The sequence below is a fragment of the Lepus europaeus genome, chromosome 7, assembly GCF_033115175.1.
Source record: "Lepus europaeus isolate LE1 chromosome 7, mLepTim1.pri, whole genome shotgun sequence".
Classification (NCBI taxonomy): domain Eukaryota; kingdom Metazoa; phylum Chordata; class Mammalia; order Lagomorpha; family Leporidae; genus Lepus; species Lepus europaeus.
Window position 1 is genome coordinate 78,690,062 of NC_084833.1, and position 19,823 is coordinate 78,709,884.

Genomic DNA, 19,823 nt, shown 5'->3' on the forward strand with positions numbered 1-19,823 from the left:
TTTTCTCTCTTGCATATCATTTAGGTAACTAACGCTAAACTATTTTATCAACAGGCATGTCATCTATGCTCCAAACAGCCACAACAAATATGCAGGAGTGTCATTCCCAGGAATTTATGATGCTCTTTTTGATATTGAAAACAAAGAGGACCCTTCCAAGGCGTGGGAAGAAGTGAAGAAACAGATTGCTATTGCAGCCTTCACAGTGCAGGCTGCAGCTGGGACTTTAAGAGAAGTAGCCTAAGAAGATTCTTTAGAGAACACAAACTGAATTCGTATGGTATGTCAGTCAGAAAGAACCATAGTGCCCATTTGTTTCCCAAAATTTTGTAGGAAAATTAAATTGAAAGATAAAGTAAAAAATAAAAACTTTATCCACATAAGCTCCATCAAGTTCAAGACACTATTGTAAGTGACGATACCATCTTTTTAGTCCACCCTTAAAAAATTGAGTGTTCTGGGAATTTTGCCATGTCAATGCAATATTTCCATATTATGAACTGAGGAAAATTCAGTGCCCTTTAAACAATTTTTTTAATTAGTAAAAAACAACTGAGTAGGAGCTAGATCAGGACTGTAAGTTGGATGCCTTGCTGGATAAGAGGAACATGCAGGAACATCAGGAAGAAGGATTCTCCAGTGTTTTTTTGCCTAACATTTTGGCTAACCTTTCCATACCACTCTAATTATAAGCAGATGTTATCATTTCTTTTGCCTTTGAGAAAGTGAACAATGAATAATAAAGGTAGACTTTGAGAATTTTTAAAAACTACTGCCATGACCTTTACTCTTTACCTGGCTGCTTTTGTTTTGACTGAACCCCTTCCATCTCCTGGTATCCCTTGCTTTGATCATGCTTTGTTTTCAGTATTGTTCTGGGAAAGACCTGCTTAATCTCCTGTTACCATCCTTGAAATAAATACTTTAGAATCTTTATCCCACCTATTTCAAATCTTCTTTGAAAGCTCTCTTCTATCTGCAGCTTATCTGGGTGCATCAGTTTTGGCGCCCATAGAGGACCAAGTATGCTGTACTTTAATTTTCAGTCGCAATCATGTAAGCTGAAATAGTTGAGATGTATATGGCATTGGTTATCATTTCTGCTCTTAATCATTTGTCTTCTGCAATAAGAGCATGAGAGCAAGATTCATTTTTTTCCCTTGTAGATTGATGTGTATGGTCTACACTGCAGGCTTCATCTTGAACATGATCTTACAGATTCTTAAAATGAATTCTCAGTTTTCAAATTGAGGATTTCTTTGGGACATTGTCTTCATAAGCTTTTCACAAAACATCAATGATTTCACCATTCTTCCACCAAAGTTTCACCATCAGCTTGGTGTTTATATAAATTGCTTCAGTTTTAGCAAAATTCATGTTACTCTGACAGAAGCTCTTTTTTTTTAACTGGTATCTTACTCTTCTTAGTGACACAAACTAGATCTTGTTCAGACATTCAATTTTAAGTTAGTATGAGTTTACTTAGGTTCAAATTTTTTTAAATACTTACATTGTTTTCCATATTTTGCATAGTGCACATTTCCATGAACCTTTTGAAGACTGCATATTTGGAGGTTATATACACATTAGTTTTCCTCTCCCTGTGGATAAAAAAAATGCACAAATTTTATTCTGATGATAGAAAAGTATTGTGAAGTTGAAAAGTTGAACTAAATATTAAATCTAAGGAGAACTGCCTAATATAGTAAAGCTCTGAACTGGTATCATCAGGGAATCAAGTTTGATATACTTTATTTTTTAAAAAATTTTGACAGGCAGAGTTAGACAGTGAGGGAGAGAGACAGAGAGAAAGGTCTTCCTTCCATTGGTTCACTCCCCAAATGGCTGCTACAGCTGGCGTGCTGTGCCGATCCGAAGCCAGGAGCCAGATGCTTCCTCTTGGTCTCCCATGTGGGTGCAGGGCCCAAGCACTTGGGCCATCCTCCACTGCACTCCCGGTCCACAGCAAAGAGCTGGACTGGAAGAGGAGAAACCGGGACAGAATCCAGCGCCCCAACTGGGACTAGAACCGGTGTTCCGGTGCTGCAGGTGGAGGATTAGCCTAGTGAGCCACGGCGTCAGCTGATACAATACTTTCAAACCTACTCATGTCATTGCACACATAGAAAATCAACAGTTGGTGTGGAGCACATTGGCAAAGATACACAAGGCTGTTCTAAGACTTCAGGCCCTTCCTGGCTGCCCAGTGATAGAGGATCACTATCGTAACACAAAAGTTTGGAAATTGATCTAGTCACACTTCTAATAAATGTAGTGACTCTGTAACTTATTACTTTTTAAAATTAAGCATTTATTTTGTATAAAAGACTATAAATAAAATACATGTATAGTGAAAAATGATTACTTGAACATTTGTAAACCCAGTAACTGGACTAGGGAAGAATCATTACCAGTATCTTCAAATCCCCAAGATACTGCTGACTAGTTGTGCCTTTTCTGCCAATGATAATCACTTTCTTGAAATCTTTTGTGTGATTCCTCTGTTTTACTTTATAGTTTTGCCCCACATATGGTTGCTCCCTTTACGTGTTTGGATTTTGTACATTTTTGAATTTTCTATTAATAAAATTATAGGTGTTTTTTTTTGGTACTTGACTGACTTGTCTTAAAAAGTTCATCCATGTGTTACTGTGGCTATAGTTAACCAGAATTCCCTGATATGTACTTGTATGGATGCGATATTTGTCCGTCAGCACTCACTGAGACAGAGAAACTGCACAATTACATAAGCAGGAAAGTTAATATAAGGGATGATGAATTATAAAAGCTCTGGAGTAATGAAGTATTGTTCACTACAAGACAGAGAACTCATAAAGATCCATGAAAAGTATGATAATGAGTGGCCACTGTCTCTTGGGCTGATTGGGAGCAGATGATTCAGTTTCCCCTACCCTGTAGGCCTCATTCATTGGCAGAAGAGTTGTTGTGGTGCTACATTAGCAGAACTTGCTGCAAATCCACATCCCAGAATTCCCTCAGAAACTTAGAAACCTAGAAGGCAACTGTGGAAAGCATTTAATGTATAAATGTCTTACCAGAGGCACTCCACTATAAATCTGCTCAATGGATACAGAGTTCTGCTGGCCATTGTAAACTACAGAAACCAGGTACTACAGCATCAGCCTGCACTAAGGATCTGAGTATTGGTAATGCCACTGGGGCCAGATACTGGAGAAATCATCTTCTCTGCAGGAGACTTTCAAGTCAGCACACGGAAAACTCATTCTTGCAATGCCTCTTCAGTGCCTTCCACTCACAAAATTTAACATTCTGTTACTTTGAAAAAAACAAACCAAAGTCCCAGATCCATTTAAAAAGAAATGGCAATGAAGTATGAATTTGGCATAAAAAGATGGATATGACATGTAGCAAAATTTATTTATTCATTTTTCTGCTAGTATTTGAGATATTTTCTATATTTTGTGTCTATGAACATGTTGCCTTGTGTAATATTCAGTAAATTTTCTTTCCTGGCACTGTGTACCTACAATGAAGTTTTAGGGTTGTAAAATTTGTGCATCTTTAATTTTCTGAGAACTATCAAATTATTTCAAAATGATCTTATTTGTTTATACCCAAACTGGCAAAGCAATCATGCTATTCAAAAATTTTAGAAATATGAAAGAAGCTGGAGGCCAGCGCTGTAATGCAGTGGGTAAAGCTGCCACATGCAGTGCTGGCATCTTGTATGGGCACCAGTTTAAGTCCCGGCTGCTCCACTTCCAATCCCGCTCTCTGCTATGGCGTAGGAAAGTGGTGGAGATGACCCAAGTCCTTGGGCCCCTGCACCCAAGTGGGAGACTAAGAAGAAGCTCCTGACTCCTGGCTTCATACTGGTGCAACTCCGGCCCTTGCAGCCATTTGGGAAGTGAACCAGCAGATGGAAAACCTCTCTCTCTCTCTCTGCCTCTGCCTCTCTGTAACTCTGCCTTTCAAATAAAATAAATCTTTAAAAAAAGCTGGCATGTTAGAGAGACAAATTCTTAATGTTACTAGAATTCAAGGGGTTCATAGGAACGATGATACATACATTAAGCATTAGATATACCATGGAAAGCATCAGAAGGCACTCAAAGGATTGTAACTATCCTGAAGTTTATAAAAAGCAACTTTTTCAGTGATGGCTTTTCTCATCATAGTATGACTCTGGATTAAGTGGATTGTCTGCTTTTGGTGAATCTCTAGAGGTTGTGGTTGGTGTGGCCAGAGAGCTCTGTTCAGTTCTTTGGGATTAAGAGTGTGCCATAGGTGACACACCCAGGTTTGGCATGGTAAATCTTTTTTCTTCAGAAGGGAAGTAACTCCACTCAGCTGAGCTCTTCTCCTCAATGGCAATCAGTGCCTGAGCACTAGCCCCAGTGGGTGTAATATTTGTCTGCTCTGTCTCAAGGACCACACAAAGGATCTGTGCAATCCTCAGTGGAAGCTCAGATTCCCCTGCAATGTCTCTCCCCGGGTAGCCAAGACCGCCTGAATTTTTGGTGTCTCCCACTGAGACTACTCACATTTCAGCCACACTGTGAGTTCACATATCCTCAGTTTTTTTTTTTTTTCTACAGTCCTGGTTCATAAGCTCCACATTCACTAGGTCTTAGTCTCCTGTTATTTCTCCACACCAGAGTCAGGATTTCTGCTTGGCTGAGGGTGGGCGCAGCCCCGAGCTGGCACAGCTGTTACGTATGTCCAAAATGGTGTCTGCTCTATTGTCTCACTCACCTTTGTTAGGTGAGTGGAGAGAGAGAATCATGTCCATACCAGTCCCTTTTTTTTTCTCTCCTCTAGTTAGGCTGGTGTACTTTTCCCCCACAGGGCTTCAAGCCTCGTTCCCTCTAGGCTCTTCCTGCCACTTTTCCACTAGTGTCTCGGGCTACTATGGTTTCACCTCACCTCCCTTTCCAGCACTGGAGGGGAGAATCTTTCAGCAGCTGGGCTCCTGAGCCATGGGAACCCATGCCCTCTACATAGGTCCACCGTGTCCCTATAATTCTGGATAGTTTCCTCTGCAGTTTTTTTCCCTAACTCTTTCCTGAGACTACAGTACCTCCACTTTTATTAAACTATCCTTTCCTGGACTATCAGTGAGCTCCCTTCCTATTCCGCCATCTTGGAGTCCTCCACCTCTCTCTCCCTCTCTCTCCCCCTTTCTCTCTTAAATAAAACTAAATAGTCGAGTTTTATATATTGTCTGACAGTGATTGAAAATGAGCCTTGTATGAAGGAGTACTCTTTGGAATGATACTTCGCATCCAGTTGTATTCACATCCATTATATTCTATGATTCCTGAATATATTATTGTTGTGGTAGTAAGTTTCTATTTCCATAATTTCTATTACATTTGTTGATTATCAGATCCAGGATTGGTTAATATCATGAAGACATTGTCAAAGACTCAAGTCTTCCATTTCTCAATCATACTCCAGATATTTGGTATTTTCTCTAAGCTAGCACACATTGTGGTCACAAAATCATAGTTCTAGGCACTATTTTAAACTCTTTTCAGAGGAAGATAAAGCAATTGTCTTTTCCTTGCCTTTCTTTTCAGGAGTAAGAACACCTTTTATAAAGTCTTAATAGTCTCATTACCTCATTAGTGAAGATAGATTAAAATGGCAACTACAACAAGTTACTAAAATAAAAACATGGTTGTTAGGTGGAATATTACCTACTTTTTCTTGCTGAGGATTGGACTAGAAATATTGACTACATGTCCATTTATCAGAGAGGCTATAAACAAGCCATGGGGGAAAGACCATGTTTGATAAATCAACATTCTAAATGGATTAAGAAACCTATTTTTCCTTCATTATTCTTTAGTTTATATGCAATGCATGGCCTGTCTTGACATACAAACTAGCATATAGTCAAAAATAGTCATCAGAGAATGCTCTTACACAGTAGTATTATTGAGATTTTCAAAATATCTTCTTTAATGAACCACAAATAATTCCCACCTTTTTGACTATTTTTTTTGCCTTAGAATCATGGATTCCAACATCGTTGAGAAGAATATGCCTACCTAATTTGCATGAGTTATTTCATGGAAGCAGTCACTATAAGCTGAATAATATCTACATATCTATTTGAAAATCCGCCAGTAGTTTCTTTCCTCCTACACCTACAGAGAAGTAAATCTGGTTCTCAGACTATTGTCTATGTGAAATTCTCTTGGAAGAAAACAAAAGAGGAAGGCAGAAGGATGAAGGGGAAAAGAAAAGGAAGTAGGAATGAAGAAATGGGAAGTGATAAAACAGGAGGAGGAGGAAAACAGAGGATGAGAGAGAAGGGGGAGGGGAGGAGGGAGAGAGAGGGAGAGAGAGAGAGAGAGAGAGAGAGAGAGATTGATTTAATCTTCTGGTTCACTCCCCAAATGGCCATGATGGTTAAGTGTGGAGCAGACTGAAGCCAGGAGACTGGAACTCCATTTGGGTCTCTCACATGGTATAAGGGCTCAAGAAATTGAAACATCTTGTGTTGCTTTCCCAAGGCACATTAGCAGGAAGCTGGATCAGAAATGGAGCATCTGGGACTTGAACTGGTGCTCATATGGGATGCTCTTGTCACAGGCAGTGTCTTTACCTGCTGTACCACAATGACAGTTCATATATGTTTCCTTCTTATACACATCTCAGTGCATAGGCACTGAAGTATGATCTGTACCACTTTCATGCCAATGAAATGGTTAATTATTCCTATAATACTCTGGCCATTATTCAGTAACACTTATAGAAATATTGAGGAATCAAAATTTTTTGTTCTTTTGAGGAGTCAAACTTTACACAGCCCATATTTGCATTATCAGTTGTAAGGAACTTGTAAAACAGAGACTGAAAAATGGCATAATTCATTTCTTTAAGTAACATTCCTCAACAAAATCTTTTACACTAATGTAACCACATTGAAGCATCAATTTGTTAATTCTATAGCCCTTACTTTTAATAATTTTCTTATCCATTTTTTATTTTACTTATTCAAATATTTCTTAAATATATCTCATTATATATGAGATTTATTATATATAAATAATTATATATATACATATACATACATATATATATATACATACATATATATATATATATATATATATATATATATATATATATATAACTCCTGGAATGATAAGCAGGAGTGACATTGGCCTTCTCCTTTTGTTATTTGCAAACTATAAAAGAGGATCAGAATTTTGTTAGCATTTTACAAAAGGAAAGCATAAGTTGCTCCTGAGGTTGTAGAACAATCAGATCTCATTGAGTGCAGGAAGCTGGGAACTGATGGCAGAGAGAATGCAGCCCAATGAGTAGAGAGGACAGAATTCCAGGCTGACACAGGGATCCAGGGAGCATTTTCAGTAAGGAGAATTGCCTATGCTTTGCATTGATCTACTTAGCTCTGTTCCCACACCCACCTATTCTTTCACCTCTAGCTAGCACCAAGAGCAAGTGAAAAGAAAATGCATCTGATACAATAATAAAAGAGTATTTTATTTAAATAAAATAGAAATATGAATACAAATGAAAATAAGATGCATATTAAACATCAATAGCTTAAGAAATGATAAAATGAGTATGCCTCCCAAAGGTAAAATGAAGCTAAAGACAATCAGTTATAAATAATCTTCCCAATTAAATAAGTCTCCAGGATGAGAGCCTCCTTTGCAATTAGAATTCCCAAGACCTTGGTCAAGTTTGTGACCTCTTGCTGATCATTTGGGTCCGTGGAAAATGAAAGGTCTAAGAGGGAAGTGGAAGTCGCATGAGAGGAAACTACAAATGAGGGATCTTTGGGCAACATTAACAAAGCTCACTATGCCAAACTCATAATCCAGGAAAACTCCTACCCAGCCCCAGGGTCTTTGGATGTAGTGCTGTAGTAGTGGGGAAGTTGAAAAGAGAGTGAAATGGTCATCCACTTTGACACACGCAAGTAGAAAGATACCTTCAGATTCAAGTCTCATGTCGTTCCTCTTTGTCCAGGATTCTTTGCAAAGTCCTATAACCCAGTTACAGGAGTTTCCCACATCCACCTCCCAATAGTGTTTGCCTGAGGTGAAGATCTGAGCTGCCCATGAAGGACTGAAGTGTGAACTTGCAGGAAGTTGGGACATATCTGAAGAGTAGGGGCTGCATTGCAAACGCCTCAGGTCTTCCATTAGAAGCAAGTGATGACTGTGGTTGTTATGGTCCAAGGTAATGTACACTATAGTAAAAAGAGCCCATGAGAGTATTTTAGGCATGGAAAGCCAAGGCACTCTGGCAAAAAAAAGAAGACCTAAATGAAAGATTTCATGATTGAGATCCCAGTGGAAAGAAAGGGCCATCAAAGAAGGAGGTACCTTTCTCTGAAGGGAGGAGAGAACTTCCACTTTGACTATGACCTTGTCTAAATAAGATCAGAGTCAGTGAACTCAAAAGGCTTCTATACCTTGGCAACTCATGACAAGAGCCTAGGGTGATTACTGATGCCATAAACAAGTGGGTCAATTGTTAAGTCAACAACAGGAGTCACTGTGCACCTAATTCTCATGTAGGATCTCTGTCCTTAATGTGTTGTACAATGTGAATTAATGCTGTAACTAGTACTCACAGTATTTTACACTTTGTGTTTCAGTGTGGGTGTAAACTGTTGAAATCTTTACTTAATATATACTAAATTGATCTTCTGTATATAAAGAGAATTGAAAATGAATTTTGATGCAAATGGAATGGGAGAGGGAGTGTGAGATGGGAGGGTTGTGGGTGGGAGGGAAGTTATGGGGGGGAAAAGCCATTGTAATCCATAAACTGTACTTTGGAAATTTATATTTGTTAAATAAAAGTTAAAAAAAGAACAGAAGTGCTAACCAAGTATTTGTATTTTGTTACTCTGGAAAGAAAAGTCTTTAAAGTATTTTCTTATTGGCTTAAATGCTACTGATATTCGACATTGATTACATTTGTAACCATAGTGCATTTGTATTATGAAAAAAAAAAAGAGAACAGTGAATCCAGCTTGAAAGTTTAAAAGTTCACAGGGATAACTAAAGTGGTGGTCTAGAAAATGTTTGGCAGTCAAATAAATCCTTGGAAATAAATAAAAACAACCAGTTTTTGCTGTTCGCTGAGGATATTATCATCTACTAGTTAATACTCATTCAAAAAATTCTCAGACACTCAATAATTAGCTTTCACAGATCAGTACTAGTCAGCTCCAGCACACATTTTAACACAATGGGTATAGACAGTATATCACTAGAAACATGAAGAAAGAGTTTAGGAAGGACTTTTTGTCCGCCTGAATAGCAAAGAAGTATCTAATCACACAGAAGAACATGTATAGAATACATAAGAAGCAAAGTTCTGACTGCATTTTCACTAGCCCAGTAAACATTAAGGAGCTTGTTCTTACATTTACAAGGAAATAGCCACTGGCCCTTGATTTACTTAAGCTTTACTACTCAACTATCATAAAATGAATGTAATAAAATAACAACCAAATTAGTTATGCTTAAGCTGTGGTATTGTTATTAGCTCTGAGTGACTCATTTGCTTAAGTTCTAAGTGAGCAAATGTGAAATGAACTTAAAGTCTATGTGGGCCCTTTGTTTAAAAGAGCCTTTACTCTAATTCATTTTTAAAGTTTACTTATTTTCAAATTATTTGAAAAGCAGAGAGAAAGAGAGACAGATGCAGAGAGATTCTCTACCTACTGGTTCATTCCCCAAATATCCACAGCAGCCAGAACTGAGCCAGTCTGAAGCCAGGAACCTGGAATCCGATCCAGATCTCCCATATAGGTGGTCTGGATGTAAGTACTTGAGCCATCATAGGCTGCCTCTCAGGAAGTTGGAATTGGACTTGGAACAGGAATGAAACCCAGGTACTCCAGTATGACACAGAGGCAGTGCAAGTGGCCTCTTAAACTTTTAACTACTGCATCAAACACTCACGGGCTATTTCTTTTTTTTTTTTTTTAAAGATTTATTTATTTATTTGAAAGTCAGTGTTAGAGAGAGAGAGAGAGAGATAAAGAGAAAGTAGGTCTTACATCTGATGATTCACTCCTCAATTGGCCACAATGGCTGGAGCTTCTTCCAGGTCTCCCAACCAGGTGCAGGGGCCCAAAGACTTGGACTCTCTCTCTCTTTTTTTTTTACAGGTAGAGTTAGACAGTGAGAGAGACAGAGAGAAAGGTCTTCCTTCCGTTGGTTCACTCCCCAAATGGCCGCTACAGCTGGCGCGCTGCGCCGATCCAAAGCCAAGAGCCAGGTGCTTCTCCTGGTCTCCCATGTGGGTGCAGGGCCCAAGCACTTGGGCCATCCTCCACTGCCTTCCTGGGCCACAGCAGAGAGCTGGACTGGAAGAGGAACAACCGGGACAGTATCTGGCACCCCGACCGGGAATAGAACCCGGGGTGCCAGCGCCACAGGTGGAGGATTAGCCAAGTGAGCTGTGGTGCAGGCTTTGGACTATCTTCTACTGCTTTCCAAGCCATAGAAGAGAGCTGGATCAGAAGTGTTAGCACACAGGTTTCAAACCAGTGCCCATATTGGATGCTGGCGCTTCAGGCCAGGGCATTAACCTGCTATATCATAGCACCATCCTCCAATAGTGCTTTTTAAAATTTATTTATTTGAAGGACAGAGTCGGGGAGAGAGAGAGAGAAAAGAGAGGGAGAAATATAGATTTTCCATTCCCTGATTAACTCCTCCAAATGCCTACAACAGCCATGGCTGGGAAAGGCTGAAGCCAGAAGCTTAGAACCCAATCCAGGTGAAAGCAAGAAATGGCTTAACATGGTATACCTCCATGGCTGCCTCTTGTGTCTTTTTTCAAGAATTTTATCATAATGTCTGACTTTGGGACCATTAAATCACAGCTCTGCACATCTCATCCCACAGTCTCTTCTAGATGTCAAAATTACCCCATTTCCATCAGTCCTACACAGCTCTGTGCAGAGAGTTGTGGGTTTAATCTCTTTAGCAGCTTTTACAAATATTTTTACGATTTATTAAATCTTATGATTCATGAAAATTCATTCCTGGAAAATTTAATCTTTAAGTAAACATTATTTATTCATTTTTTAAAAATTTTATTTATTTATTTGAAAGGCAGAGTTACAGAGAGGCAGAGGCAGAGAGAGAGAGAGGTCATCCATCTGCTGGTTCACTGCCCAGATGGCTGCAATGGCGGGAGCTACACCAATCCAAAGCCAGGAGCCTCCTCTCTGTCTCCCACATGAGTGCAGGAGCCCAAGGACTTGCACCACCTTTTTCTGCTTTCCCAGGCCATAGCAGAGAGCTGGATCGGAAGTGAAGCAGCTGGGACAGGAACTGGCGTCTATATGGGATGCCTGCACTGCATGCAGTGGCTTCACCTGCTATGCCACAGAGCCAGCCCCAAGTATACATTTAAATAATCCTTGGCCGGTGCCGTGGCTCAATATCTTAATCCTCCGCCTGCGGCGCCGGCACACTGGGTTCTAGTCCTGGTTGGGGTGCTGGATTCTGTCCCGGTTGCCCCTCTTCCAGGCCAGCTCTCTGCTGTGGCCTGGGAGTGTAGTGGAGGATGGCTCAGGTCCTTGGGCCCTGCACCCGCATGGGAGTCCAGGAGAAGCACCTGGCTTCGGATCAGCACGATGCACTGGCTGAAGCACGCCAGCCATTGGGTTGTGAACCAACGGCAAAAGGAAGACCTTTCTCTCTGTCTCTCTTTCTTTCTCACTGTCCACTCTGCCTGTCAAAAAAATAAATAAATAAATAGTCCTAAGAAGTTTCTAAGAATGTGAACATCAAAAAATACCCATAATTAAAAGGAACTGAATGAATTTACAGTTTTATGTGCCATAATGAAAAAAATTAATAATTCATCACATCATCCTTCCATGACTTTTCTCATTTATTTTTTCTCATTTCATGAAATTATACAACAATATGTCCTGTTTGTTTTTGTCAGGCTTCCTGCAATTGTCATTTATAAAGGTAGTTATAAAGCCTTGTTGAAAAGAGTAACAGAAATGAAAAGGGCACGGCATGAGAATCTACTGAGGTGAGGAATGTTACTGCTGCTGCCACAGAGCACTGCCTCTTACCTCTGAAGAAGTTAAGCCTTTCTGGCATCCCAGTGATGGCCCAGGAACTGAGCTGTGGATTCACAGGCTGAGGCATGTACAGTTGCACTGACTCACTCCTGCAAAGGAAAGGACCTGCTGACAACCTTCTCCAAATGTATCATTATCAAACCATGGAAGATGCTCTATTAGCACCCTTTACAACTAGATGTGAATTGAACTCAGTAAACAGTGCAAAAAAGAATAGTACAATTATTGCTGTATTTTTTTTTGTTTGTTTTTAAAGATTTATTTATGTGAAAGCCAGACTTACAGATACAGCAGGAGTGAGGCAGAGAGGGAGGGATGGAGGGAGGGAGAGAGGGAGGAAGAGAGAAACAGAGAGAGAGAGAGACAGAGACAGAAACGTCCTCCATCAGCTGGTTTATTCCCCACATGGTTGTGATGATTTGGTCTGGGCCAGGCTGAAGCCAGGAACCTGGAACTCCATCTGAGTGTCCCATACAATGAAGAGGCCCAAGCACTTGAAGCATCTTCCAATGCTTTTCTCTGCACAATAGGAGGGAGCTAGATCAGAAGTAGAGCAGTTGGGACTTGAACAGAATCTCATGTTGGATGCTGGCATGGCTGTGGGGCCTTACCACACTGCATCACACCACTGGCCCCTTGACACTTTATGTCATAATATGTACTCCTGCTGTTATCGCCTCAATCCGGGTAGAGTATCTCAACTTAGTCATTGTGTCAGTTCTCACACTTCCAGCTTCCCTAGATGAGTCATTCAATAATCTTAATTCCTGAAATGCAACAGATGCTAGAATTTTGGAACATGCCACTTGCTACGTAAGGAGCCTCACCCCTTCAGTGTATTCCATCTTGGTAATACTTAATTATCTTCTACTTGCCATCCTCCCAACTGCTGACTCTCTGGCATTATTTGTCTTCAAATAGCAAAACTGAAGTAGCCTTCAATTAATTAGGATTTTAAAAACTAGATACAGGAAAAACAGTTCTCTTATAGAACTTCTACATAAAGCTTTGAGTCCATCTTCCACTTTCTCCTGTGGGTAGTCCACCCAAACTTGGACTTTTTGTAGAGAAGGAAAAGATACAGATGGAAGTCTCTCATTAAAAAGCATGAGTTCATCCAAGCAGAAACAGCCTGATCACTGTCACAACGATAATGATTTAGAAGGGCAAGCTTACCTTTTCAGTATGTTTCCCAAACCCTGTAAAGACAGAGAGGGGAAGGCTTAGTGTTCTGCACAGGACAGCTCTCCTGTCCTGTGTAGTCCAAGGATATGAGCCTGAACGGGAAATCCATCACCACTTTCCTTTGTGGATAGTCATTTGTCCTATCTTTATCCTTATAAAGATGAAACTTTATCTCACAGCTGCACACAGGGGATCAGTTTATAGTCTTGATACAATATCAAATAGAAAGATGTTCTTAGATGAAGAAGTAGGAAGGTAGAGGAAGGTGCTGTTCTTTGTCGCCAACTGTAGACAGTTGTCTCTCCAGCCTTCTCAAAAGGCTGAATGAGTGAATACATTCCATCAGTCCCACCAATCTGTATATTAATTGACAAGACCAGATGCACAACTAACTCCCATGTTTTTACAAATGACTCTGATGCACCCAGCTAAGAAACCACATGTATAGTAGCAGTGTTTTGGAAAAGAACGATCTTGAATCTCTTCTTCAAACCTTTCCACATAGTTTTTCCTCTCCAGTAAAAGGCAAGAGTGAGAATGGGCTATGGTTTATACCTGCTGCCACAATGTAAGGAAAGAAGTATCTATATATTGGAAGCAGAAAAATATTGGAGGTCAGCAAGGATACTCCAACAGATTGAAGTGGTCCCCATCTGACTTCTTTCCCCCATCCTTACCTGGAGCAGCCTCACATCTGCTGCACAGCACAGTCCCTTCAGCTCCTCGTACGTTCCTCTCAGAACCTGCCCCATGTGATCCATTCTGGCTTTGCTTCTCTTCAGTTGCTGAAAAATCATCCTGCCTTCAATTGCCAGGCTCTCCAAATGTCTTTGCTTTTCTTCATGGAGGTACTGATACAGTGTAGGGTACTCAGCCTTGATCATCACCATCCGTAGGTTTATGAATGCCTGCAATGACATTTGGCTCATTAGATCACGGATCTATTTGGTTTTATTCTGTCCTTATCTCCTCTTCTGCTTTGCCTTCTGATGTAATATAGTTTTATTCCTTTATGCTTTTAGGTATCCCAGATTTTGCTTCCTTCCACCTTCCCTCCCTCGCATCTTTCCTTCCTACTCATTAATTTTCCTGTATCATTTCCACATCTTTTCCTTGAAATTTCCATGTTTTCATGTAAATAAACCTTAAAATTGATTTGCGTGTGGTTTCATATGATATTGTATTCTCTGTTTCTAAATCTAAAAATCTATTCTGCTCAAAGCTTCTCAGAAACTGACTGGACACTCTCAGTAAAAGAATAATTTACTACTTTAGTACAACTGATGGCATCAGACGTTATCTTTCTAAATTACTTTCATTTCCAAACCCTATGTTCTAACCAGTGGTTGGTTCTTTGTGCCTCCTACTTCCCAAGGCTACTCTCACCTGCTCTTTCTCTAGACTACTATCTTGCGATATTTATTCTTGCTTTCTACCTCCATCTCTCTCTGTCTTGAATTTTTCATTCATGTTTCTCTCTGTCCCCACCCCCACCCTCTCTCTTTTCCTTTACCTCCCCCTCTCCTTCTTTATAGGGTTTGTGTCTATTTTTTTGGTCTCTTTCTCTGAATCTCTCTTTCAATTAATTGCTTTTTTAAAATGTCTCTTCTATTCTTTCTATATAGCCTTTAAGCATGTGTAAATTTTCAGAACTACTTAGGGAAAAAATAATAGAACAAAACCTCCTTTCCAAATGACCTCCTTCTCTTGCTAAAACTTTTATTTCCATCAAGGTCAGACTTACTGATTAAATGCGATCATACTTGCTGTGGCCATGTGCGAGACCAACCCTTACACTTTTTACAGGTTTGAACTCTGCATTACAACTCACCAAAAGTCTTCCTTCCGAAAACCTCACTTCCCTTATCCATACATTTTGCATTATTTTCCACTCATTTGTTTGACTTATACATTGCATTTCCTGCCCCTGAAACATGTGTTCTCAGAAACCCATTTGTCCATTCTCTTGGCACCTAGAGCTCTTTACTCATAAGGGAACCCACAGTGATTCCTCCTTGGCCAGGATAAAGTCCTCCACTTATAGAACCACATTTTTATTTCATCCTTGCCATCAATGCATTCTATTTTGCGACATCATATTTTTTTCATCCTTTCATAGATATTGCTTTATCCCCAAATCAGGAAAATATTTTGTTGCACAGTGGGTTCAGCATAAAATTTCAAGGTTAGTTTACCCTATAGAGAAACATGTACTGCTTTTTCTAGTGAGTCCATTAGGAGATATTATCACCTAACTCAAATTCTTCCCCTGTGTATTAATGTAGTGTCCTTTCCCAAGCTGCTTCTGAGAGACAAGGGCTTATAAAACTCACCTGCCATGTTCTGATTATATTGGTCTCTTTGTTTAGATTCCTCTGATTTTTCTGTCTCTTTTTCCATATAGACTTCATTTGCATTAAGAGTTTCTCCTGAAAAAGAAATATAAATTTGAGCACTAGAGAAGAAAATATAGTACTTTTCTGTTACTTGTAAAAGACATGTGGATATACAGAAGGTAACTAAAGAATAAAGACAGCAAAGAAAGTGGACATTTCCTCGAGAAGACTGTCATATCTGAGATATCTCTCAAACCAAGAATAGATTTCCTGACTCTAATGTGACCCATTACCTGAGTAATACAGTACTGAAATTGTATGTAACCTGGTAAATTTTCAGAAGGGAATCTTACTTCATATTTTGTTTTGAAATGCTGTCATTTGTCTGTGACACTCTGAGCAGATTTAGAAACAGTAACACTAGCTCATTGTGATCATGACTAAGTTAGCCAGTGACTGTCATGACCACTAGAAATTTATCTATACTGCTACTTATCCTGATATACCAGAATTCTAACATCATCATCTTTATCATGATTGCACATTCCTCTGTCTCAGCCCAAGAAAATGTAAGCTACAGGTGACCAGAGCTATTTGTATGGTTTCTTCACTGTTCTATTTCCCATGTTCAGAATAATGACTAAGTCAGGATAGTTAGTAATTCTGGTTTTTTTTTAATCGCATGAAAGGATAACAACAATAATACCTGACATATCCTTGTTTTCGCCTGTCAGTTTCAGGTAAAGATCCACTCTTCAAGGTGTTTTCAGTGTCAATACTCACCCTGCAGTACTCAGCAGCCTGCTGTATTGGGCAGAGTCTGTGAGTGGCATGTTCTGGGGATTCAGAGCAGAGCACACACAGAAGTTTCTTGTCAGTTTCACAGATGAGGTCTTTGACTTTCTTGTGTATCATACAGATTATAGTGTGAGCAGTTTGTTTCTCAGCAAATATAATGCTTTGCCAGTCTATTTTCTGTGATATTTTCTGGCACACAGGGCAGCAAACAGGAGTTTGGACATCTTCCCAGAAGATGCAGAGACAGGGACTACAAAATCTGTGTCCACAGCTAATGGTGACAGGATCGGTGAAATAGTCTGTGCAGATGGAGCAGATGAGCTTATTCAGGGAACACTGCAGGCAAAGAGAACCCATATTTCTGAGAAAACAAAAGGAAAAGATCATTCTTTACCCCTGGGCATGTGAGGTGAACTTAGAGCTAGAGATCTTAGAAAAGGTCCTCTATACAATAGGAGGTGCAGTTATAGAGAAATTTACCAAGAAGGCTCAAGGTGGTTCTGTATGCAGTTATGGAAAAAGAGGTTCAAACTGTATCTATTACAAAGTAAAATTTTCTTTGTTTAGCTGAATGTACCAACAAATCCTAGAGAAAGATAGTCCTTGGTGATCACCTGAAAAGTCATAGGGAATACGGGATCCTGGAGAGGGTGATGGGAGATCTTCTTATATATCTGAAAATAACTCTTGAGTGCTTACCTTATAAGGGGTTGACATGAAGTTTCTGCTGTTCATTGATGCCCAAGTCAGAAAGACAGTACTAATATGGCATCATGGTTACAAGCACAGGTTGGAAGCTCAGTTGCCCAGGTTTGATTCCCATACCCATCACTTAGAGAAGCAATATATATGATAATGTACAAAATCATATCATAAATATTTAGGTACTGCATACCAATATGTAAATTACACATGCATAAACACACACAAAGGAAGAGAAGAGAAATTAGGTCCGTACTTTGCACAAGATTTAATTTAATTATAGCAGCAAAATGATAAAGTAGGATGGAAAAGCGTGCAACCATGAGAAAGGCAGAGATGGGAAGGAGAGGAAGTATATAGGGGCTTAGGAGGAGGCAACAAAGAAAACAACAAACAAAACAACAAAAACAAGCAATGGAGAGAGAACTCTGGTTTGTAGCAGTAATAACTGAATGACCCAGGAAGTCTTCATAAAGCTCTAAAATTTGTTTTTGAATCCTTAATGGGAGAACTATTTAGGACAAAAACACATTGGATAACAATTGGGATAGATGTGTTATCTATTTCTTACGCTCAGGATTCTAAGACTTCTATGGTCACAATCCACAGCAGTAACAGATCTCAAGAATTGCTACCTACATCTCACCAGCCTGGCTCAAGACCTTCAGCAGGAAATAGATGGAGGTCTCGGCCCAAGGACTCATAATCCAGAAGTTGGGCTTTAGCCATTTGGAAGTTTCTTCTTGTAGTCCTCAATTGGTAGGGTTGGGACAAAAAGCTACATTTGGGCTTTCAGAAAACCTCAAAATGAATCCATAGATTCATCTACTGGGTCCTGGGCCTTGTTATGACTTTTAGTAAGAGTTTCTCAAAGTCATTGTGGGTCTCAGCTAAGAGTGATAAGACATCTCTAGTTTCATGTGGAGCCAATAAATAAATAAATAAATAAATAAATAAATAAATAAATAAATAAATTCTGGCGAAGATTCTATAAGGTATTGAGAAGTGAGTTCATGTGTCCTGGCCAGGTTTTTCCCACACACTCAGCTGGGCACACATTCAGGGCTTAAATTTCCTTTGCTCAATGGTGCCATCACCTGTTAAATGTCTCTGAATATAGCTCCTTTAATTAGTGGTCTGATTCACAGTCCTCATTGTGGCAGACAGCAAGTACCCCAAACCATTAAGGGAAGCCTTTCTTCAGTATTCACCCCTGCCTTTCCAATCCCTCATTTCAAGGCCACTGCTCACAACAAATGCAAGGAAAAACAAACAAAAATGTATGAATCTGTTTCATCTTTAAAAAAACACTATCTCCACTACTTATCTCACTTCAGAGGTGACAGTCTTTGTGAGGGGTGAGAACATCTTTCTTCTCACCCCTTCACACATGCACATGAACACACACACACACACACATAATTGAATAGAGTTTTTCAATGATATATAGATACCATAAAGATTAGTGATCAGTGAAATCTCTATAAAATCTATTTTAAAGATCTAAAAAATCTGCCCACCGCTCATGATTTACAAGTAGTATGTGAAAAGTACAACTAATTTCATACCTTTTCTTCCCTTTCTCTCTTTTCCTCACTCTCCCTCTCTCAAACTACATAAAAGAAACTTACCAGTCAAAAGAGTACATTTTAAAATTTTCTCCCTGTGGAACAGAAACTTAAAGGATTTATAGAAAAGTAGTAAATATTAACAAAGTCATTTATTATTATGGGGTTAAACATTCAATGAATACTTTATATTTTTGTTATTTGGTGTTTTACAAGATTTTTGCAAGTAGCAAAAAATGTGTGCCCCTTTGTAATAAGATAGCGAATGTAGAGGGCCTTCTCTGTGGTATCCCAAGACCTGTGAATGACCAACATCCATGTTTCACTGTGAAAAGCAAAGCCTGGAACCTGCCGAGGTGCTCTGGAGCAAGTCTCCAGGTGTTCATGGTGCTTCGGCCCCAATTCTGCTTCTTTGATGGCTTTCTCCATACACGATATTACCACTGAGGTGACTGCAACTGAGGCTTTTCCACAAGTGAAACTTGGTCCCAATTCTTTTATAAACAAGGCCCAGAAATGAGGCTGGAACTTGGACTAAAGACTTCATTAAAGGTTCAGAGAAAACTACAGGGAAAGAAAAACAGTTCTGAGTGGTTGGAAATATCCAGCTAATACCGTGCGCTTTTCTCACCTTCCAGTCAGTGCTTGTCCTCAGCCAGTCTCTGCTGTCTGCTCCTGTATGCCCACCCTCAAAGCCGGAACTGACACTGTCTCTCCAGAACTACTCACACAGGAAGGGGAGGAGATAGGAAGTGAATGAGGGCGCTTTCCTCATCACCTGTGCTGGGTTTCCTTTCAAAGGTAGATTCCATCTCAGGTTAACTTCAACGCTAATGGCTTAAACTACTTGGTGCATTGGAATCATCTGCAAGGCTTGTTAGACTACAGATTGCTGGGCCTCAACTGCGGAGGCTCCGTTCAGGAGGGTGGGGCCAGAAAGCTTGAATTTCAAATCAGTTATAAGATGCTGCTTCTGGTGCTGGTCCCTGGACTGTATTTTGAGAACCTCTGACTTAGCTTAATGTTTATTAAAGATGATACTTCTAGGTTACACAAGGATAAACAATTACAATAGAATCTTCCTGGATAACACAACGCTGGAATTCCAGGATCAGGATTTTACACTGTAGCTTGTGG

At 39.7% G+C, this 19,823-nt stretch overlaps 2 protein-coding genes across 3 annotated transcripts in view; one reads left to right on the forward strand and one right to left on the reverse strand.

The window, feature by feature from the left end:
• The window catches only part of FOLH1 (folate hydrolase 1), a 66,522-nt gene extending 60,258 nt beyond the window's left edge, over window positions 1–6,264 (forward strand). The window contains exons 19-20 of one of the 2 annotated variants that reach the window (XM_062196852.1): window positions 55–280; window positions 6,000–6,264. In XM_062196852.1, the coding sequence (XP_062052836.1) occupies window positions 55–244 (190 nt within the window). In that variant the 3' untranslated portion in view covers window positions 245–280; window positions 6,000–6,264. Of the gene's footprint in view, window positions 1–54; window positions 2,592–5,999 lie in introns of those variants that run through there. The other variant, XM_062196853.1, reaches the window with a different exon arrangement.
• Window positions 6,265–7,724: 1,460 nt separating this feature from the next.
• Window positions 7,725–19,115, reverse strand: TRIM77 (tripartite motif containing 77). The gene is made up of 7 exons (XM_062197577.1): window positions 18,900–19,115; window positions 16,402–16,752; window positions 15,616–15,711; window positions 13,960–14,190; window positions 13,274–13,296; window positions 12,089–12,186; window positions 7,725–8,218 (listed from the first exon to the last, which is right to left on the reverse strand). Exons 1-7 carry the CDS (start codon window positions 19,113–19,115, stop codon window positions 7,725–7,727), a joined length of 1,509 nt encoding a protein of 502 aa, XP_062053561.1.
• Between the last annotated feature and the right edge of the window lie 708 nt (window positions 19,116–19,823).